Genomic DNA, 20,420 nt, shown 5'->3' with positions numbered 1-20,420 from the left:
GAGCACGGACGGGAGGGCAGTGAGGGAACAACCATGCGCTGGGAGCGGGGACCCGCTGCGAGGGACAGCGTGTGCTATCAGGAGGGGTGGAGGGCACAGCCCACCCCTCCACAGCACAGGGACAGGGTGAGCGTGGGGCAGGGGCGTGCACAGAGAGCTGGGGGTGCATGGGGTGCAATCAGGGGGAGTGCACAGAGCATTCAGGACAACAGCGCAGAAGCTTCCAGGATGTCGGAAGCCAAGGGAGATGGGCACACTCCCAGCACAAAGAGTGGGGAATCTGGGATGCCAATGGTGCAGTGAGAGGGATGGGGCGTGGGACACTGCATTTGTGTGGTCTGGTCACAAGGGTGACACGGTGCAACAGGTACAAGGACTTTGTGGTGGCCGGTGCCACAGACAGCAGATACAGTGTGCTGAGGAATGGTGGCTGGAAAGCACATTGAGATGGGGAGAGGAGCGAGGCCGGAGCCCGCACACATACATGGGGAACAGAGGCTACACCTACACTAGACACAGGACTGGGACACGTGTGTGCTCACAGCGAGGGGACACTCATGGCTGCACTAACAGCGAGGGTGAGTGTGAGGGCAGGACTGTGCACGCTGCATGGACGGTGTGTGCATGGTGTGAGAGCGTGTGGAGAGGCAGGCTGCAAGGCAACCAGCACAGGGAAGAGCTGCAAACGTACCCTGCTCCACCTGGGGCTTCGCTGCCTCCCCTCTGCCTCCCCTCCCTCCGTGCCCATGGCAGCTCCCAGTGTGCTGCTCAAGTCACGCAGACGCAGGGCTGGGAACTGGAGCAAGTGGGGCCCCGTGCCAGGTGCTGGGCTCTGCATAGCACCACTGGACACAGCACCACTGGCACCAAACAGGGCTCCCAGTAGCACAGTGCTCCATGCCACGCCCGGGGGACACAGCCCCATGGAGAGGAAGAGCAGAGTCACCGGTGCTGTGCACGCACAGGTGCACTCCCCCATAAACAAGCAGGACTCTGCTCACACACACACTGTACACACACACACACGAGTGCACGGATGCACACTCCTACATGTGCAAGGAATGTCCTGCTCCCAGGTGCTCCCCATGCATGCACACCCTGACAGAAGCAGCCCTCAGCACCGCAGTCCCTGCACACGCAGAAGGTCCCTCCCACACACACGCACATTCCTGCGTCCCCAGCCATCCAGCCCTCCTGCCAGCACTGCACAGGTCACTGTGCAGGACAGCCCAGAGGGTCAGGCTGCCGGGACTCGCTCCCTTCCCCTCTCCTGCCCTGAAAACCCACCCCAGAGGTCCCGGGCCCCTGTGCCGCTTACCGTGAAGATGTTGGAGCGCCGCTTGGACTGCTTGCGGATGGGGGTGGGGGTGTTGGAGGCAGCAATGGTCTCGATCCGCAGCTCCCGCTGGCTGATGCTTGGGGTGGAGGGCACAGAGGAGGAGTAGTCGCTGAAGGCTCCTCCACCGTTGGTGGCCTGGGGCAGAAGGAGAGGGGATGGTCAGACAGAGACAGGCTGCCTGGGGGCACGACCGCGGGAACACCACCCACCTGCAGCGGGGCAGGGAGTGCGGCATAGGATTGGGACGGGGTGACATCCACAGAATCACAAAATCCCAGAACAGACTGGGCTGGAAGGGGCCTTAAAGACCATTTAGTTCCAACCTCCTGTCATGGGCACGGACATCTTCCACTAGACCAGATTGCTCCAAGTCCCATCCTATCTGGCCTTGAATGCTTCCAGGGGTGGGGAGTCCACAACCTCTCCGGACAACGCAGAGACGCCCCAGAACAAGCACTGCTGCTGCCCGACCGTGGGGCTCAGGAAAGCCTTTCCCGTCCTTCTGCTCTAGTTTTTCCACCAGTAAAATGTTCAAGTTCTGAGACTGACAGTGAAGGGCAGCAAATGGCCAGAGAGACCAGGCTGAAGCCCTTCCAGACACAGGTGTGGAACAAGCCAGGAGCAGCAGGGACCCATGGCAGCCCCACCCAGCAGAGGGGCATGGCTGGGGCACCTCCATGTGCTCCCAGAACATTCAGGGAGAACATTCCAGGGGACTGGGGTCGCTCCCCTCGGACAGTGAGAGCTCTCCCCTCCATTGAGACCATCAGACACTGTGCTGTGAGGCAGCCCAGAGCCTCCCCTTCCCTGTCACACGAGGACAACCATGATGTCAGTGGGGATGTGTGTCCCTAGGACTCCAGGTGTGTCCCCAGGACTCCAGCCTTCGCCTTTCCAGTGTCCTGAAGCACGGGTGCCACACTCCAAGCCCACGGTCTGTGTGAAACCTATCCCTGCTACTGGTTTGGAGGTTTATCCAAGCAGACCCCGAGACTGGCACACATGTCCCATGCCTGCAGACCACTGTGGCCTGGCTGCAGTGGTCTGTGCCTGGGAACACATGGGACAAGATGTGGGTTCTCACTAACACCTTGCTGGACTTCACAGCAAGGGAAAGACCCAACAACGTAACCATGTACCCACATTACCAACACATCTCTTCCAGACAAGGCTCCTCACTCCCACCCTGCCCATGCTGGCTCTGTGGGGAGCCACCTGGACAGGAGCTTAGGGAGGTCCCAGGAGCAATACCTGCATAGAAGCATTTCAGATCTGCAGGACAGGATGTCTCACTACAACACAGCACTCCGGCAGCTCTGGAACAGGATTTCAGAAACACATGGAAGAGCTGCCCCTAGAAGGGCAGGAGAGCTCTGGCACCCCAGCAGGGGCAGCCCACTCCTCCCAGTTCCCACAATCCCAGAGTGGCAGCATCGATGGCCCAGGCAGCACCACAGGCACAGCCCAGCCCGAGAGAGAGGTACAACCTTCACCCAAGCTGTGGATCCTCTCATCTTTGACAAGAGAAATGGGAGAGGACACACAAGAGAACTTTCCTCTCTTAAGAGAAGGCCTCTCCTGCCAGTGACTTCTTGCCCGAGCCTTCAACAGACAGAGCTCCTGTGAACCATGGGCCCAACACTCACAGGAGTTCTGCAGGTGCCGCGATGAAGGAAGAGTTGCAGAGACCCAGGACCAATGAGAGGGAGAGGATTTACTGAGACAGCTCAAGTTTTGGATCAGGCATAACAACATGTGTGCAGTCAGTGTTTGACCTGTGTGAACCAGGTCAAAGAAAGAGAAATACTCCAAGTGTGAGGGAAGAGAAGGCAGATGCTGCAGCACAGAGAACGTGCCATGTGGACCAGTGAGTCAGGCACAGCTGCCCAGAGCCCTGGACCCCTCCAAGGTTGGCTCCTGGCTATGCTCGGTGCCTCTCAGGGACCTTGGCAGCACATTCATGATACTGTCACTGTGGGGAGGACCCGGTTCAGCAGAGGATGTAGTGTCTGAGCTCCTGCCAGAGCAGCTGGGACAAACCCTGTGGATGTAGGTGATGGACACTAAAGCTCCAAATCTTGCTAAATCCTGGTTTATATTTTACATAGTCCCTGTAACCTTGTGTGTCATTTCTGCCTGGCTGGAATAACTTTCCTTAGCCCCAGTCTGCCTGGTGCTGGAGCCAAGGTTACTGTCCCTGGGCAATAAAGGACACTGGCCTTTGAGCCTCCTGTGTACCACAGCCAGCCAAACCTCAGGAAGGGCTTTGGGGCTGGAGGATGGCTTGCACCACACTGTGAAGGCAAGTGGGAGAGCTGATCCCGTGAGTTTGGGGGCAGAGGAGAAATTCCCCCAAACACAGAGAGCAGCTCAGACAGGCAATCCTGAGCCACCACACTGCTCTGCTGGAGCAGGGAACTCCAGAACTTCAGTGGAATCCAGGGATCCAGGACAAATTGCAGGGATGTGGGAGAACCCTGACAAGACGACAGGTCTGGGCACGTACCCAGTGTCTGCTCCTGGCAGGTACTTTGCTGATGGACCCAAACAACTACCTGTGGTCACCATCAGAATCTGAGAACACAGTGGGAGCTGGAAACCTGGTAAAACATGTCTGGGACAGATCCTTCCCGTTAATGCATAACGGGTGGAAGAGCAGCAACATTGTCATGGGATGCCTGGGCAGGGCAGAACACAGCTGGAATCAAGGGGCTGTAATTCCTGGTGTAACAAGGCCTGAGGCGGAACACAGAGATTTGGGAAGGGCTCTGAGTAGAAGAGTGCAAACAAACAGCAAACACTGACTTGGCATCTGCAGGAAGAGGGAAGAAGACAGAGGAGTGTACAAACCCTGGAATGGGGGTATCATGAGCCAAGCACGCAATGGGATACGGGTTTCCCTGAGGAAATGCCAACACCCTCTGCTGCAGCTCCTGAGCTCTGCCGGAACGTGCCATGGCAGGCCGGGGAGCACTGTTAACAGCTCAGGTCAGCTGTCCCCGGGGCTTCATTTCACTTGCAAACTTTAATTTTCCTCCTCTTTCATGTGCTCTCTCACTGAAGTCTGGGTGAAGGCCTTCCCAGTGCCCCCAAAGCGCCCGTGCAGGGAGGCAGAGCGAGGCCATGGGAGCGAAGACGTGACACCGGGCAGCCGGAGCGCAGTGGGCACAGCTGAGGCTCCTGAGGCCCAGGGGAGCACCCACTGCCCTGCCAGGTACCCATGTGAGGTACCTGCCTTACCTCCTGCCAGCTACTGGGAACCAGTTCCCTGGCAGAAAGACAAACTCCCATCCCACAGTGAACGCAACGGTGACTCACCCACAGCCGGGGGAACTCCCAAAGGCATCCCAGAGGCCCTGAAGAAGGACTGAGAACAGGGCAGCAACAGTGAGGAAATCAGGTGGAACAACTCAGCAGGTGCTGCAAGCAGCTACTGGTCCAAGAAACTCCCACCCCCTCCCTGCAGGCGAGGGCCAGGAGCTGCCAGGAAGGAGCAGGGTGGGAGTCAGGGCCAAGTGAGGAATGGGACTCCCAAACCCATCCAACCTGCTCACCCAGTGACAGGTGTGGGCAGGACAGGGAGAGAAGAGCCCAAGGCAGGAGCAAGAGCTTTCCCTGGGGCTGCAGGGCTCCAGGGGATCCAAGGAGCCTGCTCCAACAGGTGCAGACCCACACCCCACAAGCTGCTAGGAAGGCCTGAGGGACAGACCTGTGTCCCTGAGGGAGCACAGGACACTGGGGCCAGCCCTGGCTCCTGCCACACCAGAGGACCAGGGAGATGCTGAACACAGAACTCAGGATCAGGACCCACCATGCACTTCTGGTGACTCGTGAGAGCTGCTGGAAAACACTGACCAGGGCTGACCTGCTCTTGCAGCTCCCTTCCCCTCCCCATGGATGGAGCAGTGTCCTCCAGGCACTGGGCACTGCTGCAGAACAAAAGCAAAAAATCCCAGACTCCCAAAGGCAGAAATGAAACCAGGGCCTTTGGCTGGTTCCCAAGAGGATCATCCACTGTGCAAGGACACTCCACAGCACTGCTGTCCCAGGAGAATGCCCTTTGGACATCATCATCATGGCCGGGCTTCCCGAACGAAGATTTGGGGAGGGCTCTACCCACGTTTGTCACAAGCGTGTTGGTGGCTAAAAAGGCCATGACAGGCATGACCGGTTGCAAAAGGCACAGCAGAAAGACTCCTTAGGAGGTAAATTCTGCAAGGCACGATTCTTTCTGCATTGTCTTTTCTCCTCAAGGGTGATCCTGCTGCGTTCTCAAAGACATCAGCAGTGTTATAGATGGTGTATCTGCAGACCTCCCGATTGGAGGCCAGAGCAGACCAGTTACGGTGATCAATGTGGCCAAGGCTGAGATGTTGTTTCAGGGAGTCCTTGTATCTTCTCTTTGGGGCTCCTCTCTTGTGGCAGCCGGTGGCAAGTTCACCATAAAGCAAGATCTTAGGGAGGCGGTGGTCCAAGCCCTTTGGACAGACAGGTGACAAAATCACCAGGGTCCTCTGGGGTCCCTCCTCTCCCAGTAGTGGTGCTGGACTGGCGCGACTGACAAAGCAGACAAGCAGTGGCCATTTCCAAAAACGCCAGTTCAGCTCAGCCAGTAGCATAAAGCTACTTCCAGAAGAGACATGCCCAGGACAAGCAGACGGGCAAGGCTGGCTCACAGCTCCTGCCTGCCATAAGCAGCCCTTTGTGGGGACCCCTTGCTCTCATTCCCAGAGAAGTACCTTCTCCACCAGCAGCTCCAGAGGATAGAGCTGTGCCTGCAGCCTGGGCCAGGAGACCAGGTCCAGAGCAGAACCAGGCCCAGGCCTTCCCACCTCCAGTGGCACCCCCATCTCTTTGGGCACAAAGCTATGCAGGGAAGCAGACCTCATGGGCAGCTCCTGGTGGAAGGAAAAAGGACAATCTTGGGGAAGGGAATGCTCTCAGGCCCCAGAGAAGCAGCCTGCTCAGGGAAAAACACACTCCCAAGGAGGGATAGAGCGGCTCTGGTACCAGACAGGGAAGACAACACTAAGCAAGTGTCCACCTCCCCCCAAGCAAGGGGGCCCCCTGCTCCCCTTCCAGCACAGGTGGCCTCTCCTTCCCAAACAGGCTCTGACTGCCCACAACTTGTGTGCTAAGAAAACCCTCAGATTACCAGATACACTTAAATCTGTGTTTTCCTTTGTTCTCCACCCTGAATGTCTCCCCTTGAATTTGTCTCCAGCTCCCTGGACATGAGCAAGTTCTGACAATCTGGCTTTGCAACCTTTCCCAGCAGCCCATTCAACTGCCCACAGACTTCACCTGAACTTGCTGGCATCCAGGTGACCCAGAGCACCTGGAAGCTGGCACAGGTCTCTGCAAAAACCTGCATCTGCCTACTTGCAGTCCAGCTCTAGAAGCCTCTACAGCCAGGTATAAACTTCAGGGGGGTATTTGAAAATTCCCCATGTAAGGGTCCAGGCAGTGGCTGCAGACACGGCTCAGGTCTGTGCAGGGACAGGGTCCCACACTGGAGGACCAGGAGTCCTCCCAGGGCTGGAAGTTTCCAATACACCTGGAGCTTCAAAGCCAATCCCCTTGTGAAAAACTCACCAGCTACACGTGCTGTCCCTTGACAGCCTCTCCACAGGTACATCCCCTCACAAGCCACCTGCATCTGCATCAAGACCATCTGCTTCCTGAGTCTGGGGGCAACAGGACCATGGGCAGCTGTGCCTGCCTGGCTGGGGCAGCCAGAGCAAGACCCTCTCACAGATCCCTTTTGCTGTTCAGGAAGCTCCCTGAAGACTCCTCACAGCTTTGCTGTGTGCCTGCAGAAGAACAACACAGTCTGGGGACCATGAGCCAGACCCAAAGATACAGACACGAAACCTGACCTCAGGGCAAGTGTCAAACCATCACAGAATCATAGAATCATGGAATGGTTTGAATTGGAAGGGACCTTAAAGCCCATGCAGTTCCATTCCTGTGATAGGCAGGGTCACCTACACTAGACCAGGTTGCTCCAAGCCCTGTCCAACCTGATCTTGAACACTTCCAGGGATGGGGCAGCCACAATCTCTCAAGGCTATGAACAGAAAAACCAGGGTGACACCACTTTGCTCTTCCCAAGAGCCATCCCAGAACAGCAGCATGAGCCTAAGGCTGAACGTGTGGGGTACTGAGTGAGCTGAGGGGTGTGCAGAGCACGAGGGGTCCCTGGCTTTCCCTGTCCCTGTTCCCCACCTGGTTGATGTGGACAGAAGGAATGGAGGCTGCGGAGACAGACGAATGGCTGGGTGAGTTGGGCAGGGACTTGCAGGGGCCGATGGACAGCTGATGCTTCTTCCGGAGAGCCACCACCTTCTGAGCCACTGGAAAAGGGAGAAAAGGACAGGGTCAGAGTCCAGAAAGCAGCTTTCTCTACCCACGTATTTCTGGAGGGCTTCAGGGAGACCCAGGCCCTTCCCCTGACTGAGGCCAACACCTGTGGCTCAAACTGTGCCCCCCTGTACTCACAGGGAGGATTCTGTAGAACACCCAACCTGCAATCCTGCTGCCACACGGGATCTCTGCCATTCACAGGGACAGGTGCATGGAAGGCTGCCTGTGCTGCCCAGGCCAAGTCCCCAGAGGCCACTTGCCCTCTTGGGTGTCACACAGAGCAGTGACTGTGGACACCACAGAGACACACCAAGCCCTGGGCTGCTGCAGGAGAATCCCTGGGCAGCCAGAGTCACCTCTCAGTCACCCCTCACGGCAGCTCCAGGAGCCAGGAACTGAACTGAACAGCCCAGGCAATACCACCTCCATCACTCTGGGCCCTTGGGACCCTCATGGGCTCCAGGTGTTCAGAAAATTAACAGGAGGTTGAGGTGAACATGGACAAAGAGCTCTCTGCTCCCTGACCTTTGCTTGGTACAGAAACATCCTTAAAATAAATCCTAAGAGCTGAGGCTCCCCCACACCAATGGCTTCTGGCAACTGTCCTGGCATCTGCTGAACCCCAAGAGATTTCTGCACTCAGGAACTGTGAGGGCAGTCCTGAGAAGTAAGCTCTTTAACTGGACCTCTCCAGACCCAAGAGGTCAGAAGGCACATTCTGTGCCAGCCTCCACCTCGGCGAGGGCTCTGCCATGAGGGGACCACACTGACCACCTCTCAGAGCAAGCTCACCCTCAGGGAGTCCTGAAGTGGCACTGGACACTGCAGGACAGCCTGGCCTGGGGCACTATCCCTGCTCGTGCCAAGGCCATCTCTTGGTGATACTGAAGTCACCAGCACTGTCCCATCCTCTCACCACAACAGTCACTGTGACATCTGGGGACTTGGGAAGGACGGAGGAGTGCAGTTCCCACACAGTGAGCAGCGGCTCCAGGGGGAATTCTGCCAGGACACATGAGAAACCAGCAAAGAGGAAGTGACCCTCATCTTCCTGACACGTGTCCTTCTCATGGACTGAGACACTGGACACAGCCTCTGTCACATCAAGAGCCTCACCACCACCAGGTACATGCTGGAATGTGCTCAGTCCAGACCTGGCACAGCACAACCACACACAGCTCCAGGCTCCACACTGGATACCTGGGACCTGCTCTGAGGAGGAGGGTCTCTGCTGCTTCTGCCTGATCTGTGGTGGCACCACAACAGCCAGGGCCACTCAGTTCTTGGAGAACCTCTGAGCAGCTGGTGAAGGTGGAGACTCCAGTGTCTCCATCTCAGAGCATCCCTGACACTCAGTACCAGGGGCACGTGTGGAAAGGACCATCCACAAACACTGAGGGGCAGGGTGGTCACTCCCTCAAGCTGTTGTGCCAGACCTGCACATTGACCTGCTCCTCAAAAAGGTCTGTGGCTGCTTCTTGTGAGCCAGGACAGTGGCAGGGAAGGGCTGTCTGGGAGCAGAGGTGCAGCACACGCTCCACACAGTATGAGCAAGGGAGTGACCTCGGCACTGGATGCAAAGACCAGCACTCAGGGAACTCTTCCTGCTCTGCTGTGGGAAGTGGACATCCTCCCAAGCCTGCCCAGGACAGGTCTGCCAGGATCTGGGATGAACAACTGGTGTGGGAGAAGACATATAAAGACACAGTTTGATGGAAACTGGATCACCACCTGAGGCAAAGTCCTCACACCATCTGTGACTGCCAGCACTCCACTAGACCCAAACCAGCTGTACCAGGATCCACCAGATCCTGAAACAGTGCTCACTAGGAAGAGCTGCTTACCCACTCCAGAAACATTTCTTCCCATTAGTCAGCTTCATCTGGAATGGGACCCTGGAAATCCTTGAACAGCTCTCAGATGCCAGTGATGGCTGCAGCCGACCTGTCAAGCTCCACTGCCCTCACCTCCTGCTCCATTCCCTCCATCACACAGCCGTGCTCAGGAGCAGCTCTCTGGTCCTGCAGTACAGCAGGAAGGTGAGAGTATGGAGCACCTGGGCTTTGCCCAAATCTCCTACAAGACAGTGGGTCCCTCTGCTCCCCTCCCAGCTCCCAGAGCTCTCTCCAGAGCTCCCAAAGAACTCGGCAGGGGCACGGACACCATGGCAGCAGCCACTGGAGCAAATGGCAAGACTCCTCCCGTGATGGACTCGGTCTGGTTTGGAGAAAGCACGAGAGATGCAGGATACAGTACCTCCTCGTGCATCTTTCCCAAATGAATAAAATTATTAATAAAGTCAGTAAGAACTCTTTAAAATTTGAGTTCATCTGGCTGGGGTTTCTAGCACAAGCTCTGTCCCAGCCTGCAGTCTCCCAGCTGGGATCTCTTCCCATGTAGATGGGTACATAGTTACTCCTATAATCAAGTCTCCTCTCGAGCTTCTTGATTTTCTGAATGGATGACTCTTGTAGTAACTCATATCAGGTATTTTTTCCAGCTTTTGATTAATTTTTGTAGCTTTTCCTTTTTTAACTTCCTCAGTCTCTCTGCATCCTTTCGAAGTGCTGACATCCAGTGCCTCCTCCTGCTGACCTGTATGGAAGCACGAATCCATCCAGATTTCCACTTGGTGCTCCCACTTCTTCTGCCAGGGACAGCCTCACCTTCCCATCACTGCTGCCCACACTCCTTGTTCACCCAGCACCAGCCTCTGCCCAGACCAACACTAGGTTTGTGTGAGCAGGTAGCCACACTCCTGGGTCTCCTCAGCCTCAGGGACAATCCTACTCCCTTGCTGCCTCCCTGACCCCATGTACGGCCCATGGCTGAGTCCAGACAGGGACAGAGCCCAGCACCTTGCAGGTGGTCACTCCTGAGCCCTCAGCCAGCAACTCCAGGTCTCCCACCATGCCAGTGTTGGCACTGAGAGCCCAGTCCACCTCCCACATCGTGCTGCTGAAGTTGTGTTGTCTGGGCTACAGGGTCAAGAGATGGAGAAATAACCCCAGAGCACAATTCATTCCATCTTGAGATTGAAAAGGATGAGCAGCTCCTAACAAACAGCCACTCCTATCCTGCAGCACCTTCCCAGCCCTTCCAGCTGCAGCTCCTTGCTATGCTGCCCTCCAGGGAGTGGGCACAACAGAACCAGATGATGAACAAGCTGAGCAGATCTGGTGACACCCAGTACCAAATACTCTCCAGAGCCAGGATCAGCTGTGCTCACAGACCTGATGCTGCTGCTCTCCCCAGGTTTGCTCTGCAAATATCCCACCTGGTTTGGCAGATCCTCCCCTCCAGCTCACTGTCCTCAGCTCTTCACACTGTTCCTTCCCCCGTTCCTCCATTACTCAGGAGGAGGAAGGCAGGATCACAATAAACCGGCCCAACAGTCACCCCAGTTTTCCCAGGAATATCAAACTGGTGCAAAGGCTGCAAGATGTTGAGGGGTCCCTGCCAGCTCGGAAGGTGGGTCTCTGGGCTGACCACTCAGATGGTCCCAGAGCAGCAGCAGGAGCATCTCCACATGTTTCTGTGTAAGAAATCACCACTGTGACTGTGACCCTCAGCCACAGCTTGAGATGACTGCAGGGCACAGGCTCAGGCAGGGGAAGGAAGGTCACCAGCTCCAGCTTGGAGCCACCTGAGGCCAGTGATAGGATCAGTCCTGTGCCTGTCCTTAGTCTGTCTTGCTGTGCTGCAATGACCCCAGCTAGATTCCTGCCTTCAGGTATCAGAATTTACAAAACTCATGTGCCTGTTCCACCTTCAAACATCACCAGCACAGCTCTCCTGTCCAAAAGCAGTTCCATCCTGTCCAGCTTTTAGCTCCAACAGACCCTTCCATGAACACAGATCCTGCCCAGCCTTCAGGTCTGCACAGCCCCTTCCTCATGTGCTGAACACAGATACCCAGCAGCACTACCAGAAGACAAGAAGGAGAAGGGGGTAACAAGGGAACCACAGAATCACAGACTGCTTTGGGTTGGAAAGGATCTTAAAGCTCATCTTGTTCCACCCCCTGCCATGGGCAGGGATGTGTCTCACGAGCCCAGGTTGCTCCAAGCCCCATCCAACCTGGCCTTGGACACTTCCAGGGATCCAGGGGCAGCCACAGCTTCTCCGGGCAACCTGTGCCAGGGCCTCCCCACCCTCACAGAGAAGATATCTCCTGATATCTCATCTAAACCTACTTGCTCAGTTTAAGGCCATTCCCCCTTGTCCTGTCACTAGAGGGAACACAGAGTCCCATTTAGGGCAGGGTCCTGGTTTATTTAAGCATTCTGCAAACTCACAAGAGATGGTGCAGGTTCCCTGTCCCCCCTCAGCATCGCTCTTTGTAGACCACCCTCCAAGCCTAAGCAGGAATGCTTTCCCACACTGTTCCCATGAGGAACAGCTGCCCCATCCAGCTGTTCAGGTGCTGCTCCCCTACTCCAACACCTCCAGGTCCTGCTGTGACTCCTCCGGTCCTCCATGCAAGGCCACCAAACCCCTCTCTGCAGCCCCCCAAGTCCTCACAGGCTCAGGAAGTGCTGTATTGTCCTGTGGGGATCCAACTGTCCTGCAGCCTCTCTGCTCTCCGGAACGAGCATCCCCCCATGAGGAGCCCCTGATGATGAGGAGCAGAAGGTCCTGCCCAGCCCCGCTCTGTGTCCCCTCCAGCACACCCACATGCCACACACAGGGGTCCTTACACAGCCTGTACACAGAGCACATCCTGCCCCCGCACCAGGGCTGTGCGTGCAAAGCAACGGCACCTACACGAGCGGGTGCCCCACGGACCTCGGCCAGGGCAGCCTGAGCCCCTCTGTGGGACTGCACTGCTGCCCTGCCCTGCCTGGACACCCTGCCCCAGCTGCAGTTACCGTCCTGGAAGACCCTCTCCACGTTCAGGCCGTAGGTAGCACAGGTCTCGTAGTACGTGCAGCGCTTCAGATCATTGGAGAGCTTCCGTGCCCGGGAGTCATCGATGACCCGGGGGTTGGTGGCACTGATGGCATCTGCAAACCAGAAGGACAGGGGGTTACAGAGCAGGGACCTGTGTCCCACTGATCCCTCTTATCCACAGGTTCACAGCTCCCAGGTCTCCTGGCCTCCCTCCATCTCTTCACACAGAGGAACCACCTCCATAGGAACCCCCCATAAATGCCTGAGAGTCCCACATTTGTAGAAAAGTGGATGAATCTCTGTAAATGAACCTGATTCAACTCCCTGAACCACCCAGCCACTGAGGTTTCAGCAGACAGAGGCAGAACCCCATGGGAGGTGTGGGAAGCAAGGCCAGGCAGTCCCAGCCCGAGTAAAATGGATTTGTCAGTCTCCATTATTTTAGGGCTCATGGCCAAGCCCCACACGTTAAAGAATCCAAGGGAGAAATCCTCCTGGGTTAATGGAGAAGTTGCCTCTGCTGGGATGTCCCCACAGCTGAGGCCTTGGTGCACAGCTCTAAAACACAGGCTTAGTTTGTATCCCAGATGGCTGCCAAGTGCTTGCCTGTTTAGGAAAAACTTCTTCCCAAAAGGAATCCAACTCCTTGAAGATAAGCCAGGGACAAGCGGGGGCTGCAAACAAACCCTCTCAGGAGGGGCTGAAGCAGCACTGGGACCACGCTGTGAGGAGCCTCTCCTCAGACTCTCCAGAGGGTCATGTGACTGTACCAAGGCTGTGACCCCACCTGGCTCTATGTCTGTGACAACAACAGCCACCAAACCCCCCGTCACTTGTCCCCACTCCTGCACCTCCACAGCACGTGCTGCCTCCCCGGTCCTGTCCTGAGCCAAGATCGCTCAGTCCTAAAATTCATTCCACAGTCTTTAAATATCCAAAGTTTAACAACTTTGTTCCACTCTCAGTCCAGGGTCTGGAGCAGATCCCCTGTGTCTCCCCACCCCTGTCCCTGTCTTCCTGGCCTCAGAGCTTCTTCCTGCGCAGGAACAGGTCACACTGCTCAGGAACGGGGTCCTGCCAGGACAGTTTTTCCTCACATCCATGCCTTGCTCCCACTCTCTGCTGTCACACAGACAATTCTGCAGCCCCAGGCTCCTTCCTGCCTTTGCTGGCAGAGTCAGAGGAGGCAGCACCAGGAGATCTGGACATTTCCATGAGGAAAGTGGCTCCATGGAGTGAAGCAGCTCCCTGCGGGAAAGCTGAGATGGTCTGAGCAGGAATCACCTCCTCAGGGCCCTGGGCTGGAGCCTCAGCCCCATGTAGGGCTCACAGACCAGGATCCCCCGATGTGCTCACAGGGCTGGCACCCCACAGGGGCCTAAAGGGACACATCACCAGCGCTCCTGCCCAAGGCCAGGGTGTGGGGGGAAGCCCAGGCTCCGCTCTCACCCTGTGTGCCCACCAGCACCATCGGCACCTCCGCTGTGTTCCGGTAGCTGCAGAGCCGCAGGTAGTAGTTGTAGACGGTCTGGAAGCTGATCTCATCCTCCAGGCTGAAGACAAACACCACAGCATCGACCCAGGCAGCAAACTGAGGAGACATGGCAGGATTACAGGGATTACTGCCCAGGAGAGCAGCCAGAGCCCAAGGGCTGGAGCCGTCAGCGAGGGCACCCCCACAGATGCATCCCAGGAGGAGGCTTGGCAGATGCATCCCCAGGATGGGGTGGGGAGGGACAGGTCTCCTACCTGGAGTTCGGGCGGGCCCCCTTCATCTCGAATCAGCAGCAAGTAGCTCTGACCATCCACCACAATCTCCTTCTTAAACCGGCCACCTTGGGAGAAGAGCAAAGCCACTGGTCAGTGAGGGGGGGCAGGCAGGGGACACCCCAAACGAGGGTCAGGGGAGCTGCAGAGCCCTGTGGGAGCGGCAGAGATGTGCAGGGGAGGGAGTCACCTTCAGCACTGGGGAAAGGAGAGAGGACTATCCCACCCCCAGGACCCGAGGAACCAAACTTTACCCTCTGGAGACTCCTCCTGCACGTAGGTGCCGGTCAGGTAACGGTGCACCAGGGCTGACTTGCCACTGGACAGGTTCCCCACGATGCCCTGGAACAGAGGCACATGTCACCTGGTGTGCCCAGCACATGTCCCTCTACACAAGGCCACCCCTGTGAGGTGGCACCACCACCACTCTCAGATTTGCCATGAAACAGAGGTGGGTGTCCCAGGATGGGTCAGTCAGAGAGCCCAGCTCTGGCTGGCATCAGCGTCTTCCCGATGGTTTAAAGCCACTAATTGTGGGAGTAGGTTTGTGGTGAAGGGTCTGGAGCACAGGTTTGATGAGGAGCAGCTGAGGGAGCTGGGGGGGCTCAGCCTGGAGAAAAGGAGGCTCGGGGGGACCTTCTGGCTCTGCAACTCCCTGACAGGAGGGGGGAGCTGGGGGAGGGTCGGGGTCTGCTGCCAGGGAACAAGGGACAAGAGCAAACGAGTTGTGCTAGGGCAGGTTTAAGCTGGATATTAGGAAAATATTTTCATGGAAAGGGCTGTCCATCCCTGGCACAGGCTGCCCATGGCAGGGGTGGAGTCCCCACCCCTGGAATTGTTCAAGAAATGTGTGGATGCACTTGAGAACATGGTTTAGTGGTGAGCATGGTGGTGGTGCGGGTTGATGGTGGGACTTGGTGATCTTAGAGGGCTTTTCCAACCTCAGGGGTTCTGTGGTCCTGTACAGCTGCACTCACATACTGAGAAACGTAGGGTGAGGAGCAGGTGGAACTGCCTCTGCCACCAAAGAGAAGTTCACAGCCAAACTTTTCCAGGCACAGGGATGAGCTCGGCAGGTGAGTCACCACCAGGCAGGTTCTCCAGCTCTCAGCCAGGTGCTTGAACACTTCCGTTGCTCCAGGTCCTGCCCTGGGCCACCCGCACGCTCCCGGTGAGAGGCAGAGAGGCACCAGCCCAGCAGCAGCCGGCATTCTGATGGCACAGACCATGCTCAGAGTGCAGGACACCATCCCATGTGCCAGTTCCTCCTGTGCCCACGGAGCGGGCACACAGCAGGACCAGGGAGCAGGACCAGTGTGCTCCTGTGGGTGTGCCCGGGCCGCAGGCACTGCTGCCAGGTCTGTCAGCTGCCACAGCAACCACGGGTCCCCGACAGCACGTTCAGACAGGTGAGAACATGGAGAACAGGGGCTGGGCTGTGCCCTCCCTGTCCTGTACACGTGTCTCCAGAGCACAGGGCCTGCAGGGACCCAAGGGCCACACCAACACTGCACCCACGTTACCCACAACAGCTTTAAGGGACCTTAAAGCTCATCCAGTCCCACCCCTGCCATGGGCAGGGACACCTCCCACTATCCCAGGTTGCTCCAAGCCCCATCCAACCTGGCCTTGGACACTTCCAGGGATGGGCAGCCACAACTTCTCTGGGCAACATGTGCCAGGGCCTCACCGCCCTCACAGCCAAGAATTTCTTCCCAATATCCCATCTAATACTGCTCTCTGGCAGTGGGAAGCCATCCCCCCTTGTCCTCAGTCCCTCTCCAGCTCTCCTAGAGCCCCTTTAGGCCCTGCAAGGGGCTCTCAGGTCTCCCTGGAGCCTTCCCTTCTCCAGGGGAACCCCCCCAGCTCTCCCAGCCTGGCTCCAGAGCAGAGGGGCTGCAGCCCTCAGAGCAGCTCCATGGTCTCCTCCGCACTCACTCCAACAGGTCGATATCCTTCTTGTGTTGAGAGCCCCCGACCTGGACACAGCACTCCAGGTGGGAGTACTGGAGAAGGCTTCCACAGAATAAACTGTGGAGACCCCTGTGCCAGGCAGGCAGCTCAGGGGCTCAGTGCCAGGCTGGCCACAGCCCCAGTCCCTGGTGCCACTTCTGCCAATGGAGCAGCTCCCAGGGCTGCTCGGCAGTGATGGCCCCACACCACACCAGAGATAAGCACTGTGATGGCATTTAGCTCTAAAACTGGGACAGAGGCTGCAGTTACACTTTGTTTGCACACAGTTCAAACCCTGACCTGTGTCTCACTGAAATCCTGCTGCTCTACCCTGTCCTGTCCTCAGGCTCACCTGGAGCCACAAACCAGCTCCCCTAGAACTGATAGTCCTGAGGAACAGAACCCCTGAGAGGCACAAACCAGAGCCAAACAAGGTGTGTAGGCACTGTGGAGACCTCTGTTCCATGACTATTGGGAAAAGGAGGGAATGCAATCCGCACTGAGATCCAGGGGACGAGTCTTGCCAGGAGGCAGCGCAGGTGCCCGACCCATCCCTCTGGCTCCCCCCTCCTGTCAGGGAGTTGCAGTGAGTGAGAAGGTGCCCCCTGAGCCTCCTCTTCTCCAGGCTGAACAGCCCCAGCTCCCTCAACCAATCCTGGTGCTCCGGTCCCTTCTCCAGCTCCGTTCCCTTCCCTGGACACGCTCCAGCCCCTCCATGTCCTTCTTGCAGTGAGGGGTCCAATGCTGACTCCCACAAGAAACATTCCCAGGCTTCACTCCCTTCCAGTTTTCAAGCAGCTCTGTGTCCTCTGTCCCTCCCACAGGACAGTGGAGCCAGATGGGGATCAAGCTCTGCTCCCAGGGAACAAGGGACAGGACAAGAGGAAACAGCCTCAAGTTGTGCCACGGGATGTTTAGGTTGGATACTGGGGAAATTTCTTCTCTGAAACAGCTGTCCAGCCCTGGCACAGCTGCCCAGGGCAGGGGTGGAGTCCCCATCCTTGGAGGGATTTCGAAGCCCTGTGGGTGTGGCACTTGGGGACACAGTCAGTGGTGGCCTTGGCAGTGCCAGGGGAACAGGTGGATTCACTGGTCTTAGAGGGCTTTTCCAACCCAAATGATCCTGTGACTCTGAACCAGGACTCTGAAAGGCCTCCAGGCTTTTAGAAGAGCTGTACTGTCCGGATGAAACCCCGGAACAAGAGATTCTCAGAGGTCATGGAAAACATGGGAAAAGGGCACTTGAGGAAGAACTAAAAGCTCTGGGATGGTTTAGCTGTCAGCATGGCTTTGCAGCCTCCAGAGCCTTAACGTCACATGGAACAGCTGCGGGAATGTTTTTGAAAACACATTTCACAGGCAAACTAACAAATGCATATTCAGAGTTTGGTTTGATTTTCACTTCACTGCAGGTAAGAGACACTATGGCAGGACGGTGCTGGAATGCTTTGCAAAAAGAATTTTGATCTTTTGTTTCTTGGAGTAATATTGAAAAAAGTTAATCTTGCAAAGGCTGAAGGGAGAAAAGGCCAAAGGGAGAAAGGGCAGAAGGAGACACACCATGAGCCTGCACAGGGAGCTGAGGGCTGGCACAGAGAGCACGGCAAGAGCAGAGCAGGGGAACAGATCGTGGAGGGCTCCGAGAACAGACACAAATGAGAAGCACCCGCAGCATCCTGCCCACCCTGACATCCCCTCCAGGCCACCCCAGTGCCCGCAGTACTGACCTTGTCCCATCCCAAGGGGCTGTGCTGGGGGCTGAGGGGGCAGAGGTAGCCCCCAACCAGAGACCACATCCCACAGGATTTGGGGAACCAGAGGTATCCGAGGCACGAGCTGCAGGTACTCACCACCTTCAGCTCAGGCACCGAGCGACTCAGGGTCCATTCCTGGCTGTTCACAAACGAATCTGCAAACACAGAGGAGAAATCACAAGGTCACCACGGTTGCCATCAAGGGCCTTGCCATGCTCTCCCTGCTCCCTCCAGGCAGGTTTATGGCTCTTCCCTCCCTTACGCCCTATCCAGAGACACGAAGCTGCACAAGGTCCTGATACTGCCCATGCCCAGTCTCTCCACAGCTGGAGCCCTGGGCGGGGAGGAGCAGCCAAGCCGAGGGCAGCGTGGCAGCGCAAAGCCCGGGCACCACAGGATGGGACCCTCCCTCCTGCCCTGTAGGAGCACAAAAACCTCTTTAGCATCCCTTGCCCCGAGGCACAAAGGACAAGGGAAGACACCCTTTTCAGAGCACAGGTTGCACAGGACCCCAGAACCAAGGGCACAGGCCAGCACCCCGAGCCCTGCCCTTGGCGTGCCACAGGTTGGGTGGGTGAGGAGCTGATGGCAACACATCATCCATGTTTCTGACTGAGCACAAACACAACGAATTATTGCGTGTTATGGAACTGGCAGCACACTGCAACAGGCTTACAGAGGCTGTGGTGATTTGGCACGGCTGGAACGGCGCAGGAAGCACCCCTGGTCTGCCACAGAGCTCTGAAACACTCATTTACATCCCAATCAGCTCCAGAAGCTGATGAGACAGGCTTCCCAAATGGAACCAGACTCTCTGGGGGAGGCGCAGGAGTCTGGAGAACACCTTGAGCACCAGGAGCAGCAGCAGTTCCTCCTGACAATCCCGGGTCCCTCATTCACCTTGGCGAGGCCAGACACTCCATCCAAGGCCTGCTCCAGGGCAGGGCCCGAATGTGCATGGTTGGATGATCATCGTGCATAAACAGAAAGGATTTTTGGAGACTGGAAACCTGTGGGAGCTCTGCAACTCCAGGAGCCTGTAGGAAACCTGCTGAATCTGTGGCCACGGACTATTGCAAGAACAGGAATCTGAGATGGGCTCACGAGGAAAGTGGTGAATCCACCAGACCCAATCATAGTTAGTGATCAGACACAGTGGCCTGGGCTCACGTTCTGGCCCTCAGAACTGCCGAGGGGAGGTTGGACACCCAACAGCTCCAGCTCTTCCTCCATTTCCAGGCTGAAGCCTTGTCTCACCTCTCCCACCTCAGTGGGCACTGGTGGGAGACACGCAGCCCAAAGCTGTGGGGAAGCGGCCGGCTGGGCTCCACCCCTCCTGGCCCACAGGTGCTCAATGGCCACGAGGGGACAAACAGTGACCTGATGACCCAGCACTGTGCCTTCACCCCAGCTTCATGCACCCCCAGGCCTGTGGGGTGCATTCCTCTGGGGGAACACGGTGCTCATACCTGGAGTTCACCTTCCATGGCTGATTTAGGAACAATCTTTTTCCAGGAGCTACAGACAAATAACGCCCAGGTCTGCTGCAAGAACACAAGATTATTTATAGCCATCCTGAGGATTCTGAGGAGAAATCATTTCTCTGCAGCATCTTTCACCTGCCTTTTCTTTTTTTAGGCAGAGGTAAATTTTTTATTAAAACAACCCATCAGTCAGGAGGAAAATGATACATTCTTGAGCCCTTTCCAAAAGGTAACAGCAACCTGTGTTTCCAACTGCATCACTGGATCTAAAAAAAGCTGTCACCTTCACCTGGGACTTCTGTGCCACTGAGTTCCTTTGACAGGTAAGGTGACGGATAAAGCACCATCCAGGCCTTCTCCTTCCCAGCACTCCCTGAGGGGACAAAGCACCACATTCACACTGTTTCACTACACACAACAGGTTTTTGAGGGGTTCTGAGCAGAGCACAAGACATGCTCTCAGTGACTGGCCTTGGGAAAGAGCAGAGGGAGGGAGAGCCCTGGAGAGGACAGGCAGGGCTCTCAGGTGAGCTGGATCTGCTCACGGGTGCCCATGACAAACTGCTCTGATTGTTGCCAACTGCCTCCTGTGCCAGCTGTCCCAACAGATCCTTGTTTGGTTTTTAACCTGGGTTCAGGAGTTTGTTCTCAACACTTTGATTCTTGACTTCCTGTGAAGGCCTCTGAATAAACCTCAACACAAACAAATGCTGGTGACACAAGGCCACTGTGCTCAGCCACAGACACACCCCCAACTCCTCACTACCCTTAGCACGCTTAACCTGAAACACCAGGAACAGCCTGCACTTCAGCCCACCCGCTCCCACCATCTGCCAGGTCTGAACGGGACCTACCCGGCACACA

The 20,420-nt window shown here is 56.7% G+C and overlaps 1 protein-coding gene across 2 annotated transcripts in view; it reads right to left on the bottom strand.

Moving 5' to 3' along the window:
• Window positions 1–20,420, bottom strand: part of AGAP3 (ArfGAP with GTPase domain, ankyrin repeat and PH domain 3) — a 77,985-nt gene that overhangs the window by 49,531 nt on the left and 8,034 nt on the right. For both annotated transcript variants that reach the window (XM_027669653.1, XM_027669654.1), the window contains exons 2-8: window positions 18,169–18,227; window positions 14,620–14,707; window positions 14,348–14,433; window positions 14,048–14,189; window positions 12,577–12,711; window positions 7,568–7,695; window positions 1,319–1,474 (exon numbers count right to left, since the gene is read on the bottom strand). In XM_027669653.1, the coding sequence (XP_027525454.1) occupies window positions 1,319–1,474; window positions 7,568–7,695; window positions 12,577–12,711; window positions 14,048–14,189; window positions 14,348–14,433; window positions 14,620–14,707; window positions 18,169–18,227 (794 nt within the window). The remainder of the gene's footprint in view (window positions 1–1,318; window positions 1,475–7,567; window positions 7,696–12,576; window positions 12,712–14,047; window positions 14,190–14,347; window positions 14,434–14,619; window positions 14,708–18,168; window positions 18,228–20,420) is intronic.

This window comes from Corapipo altera, unplaced genomic scaffold (genome assembly GCF_003945725.1).
Source record: "Corapipo altera isolate COAL_440 unplaced genomic scaffold, ASM394572v1 310, whole genome shotgun sequence".
Classification (NCBI taxonomy): domain Eukaryota; kingdom Metazoa; phylum Chordata; class Aves; order Passeriformes; family Pipridae; genus Corapipo; species Corapipo altera.
Note: the sequence above shows the minus strand (reverse complement) of the source record. Positions and strands in the feature narration are given on the sequence as shown.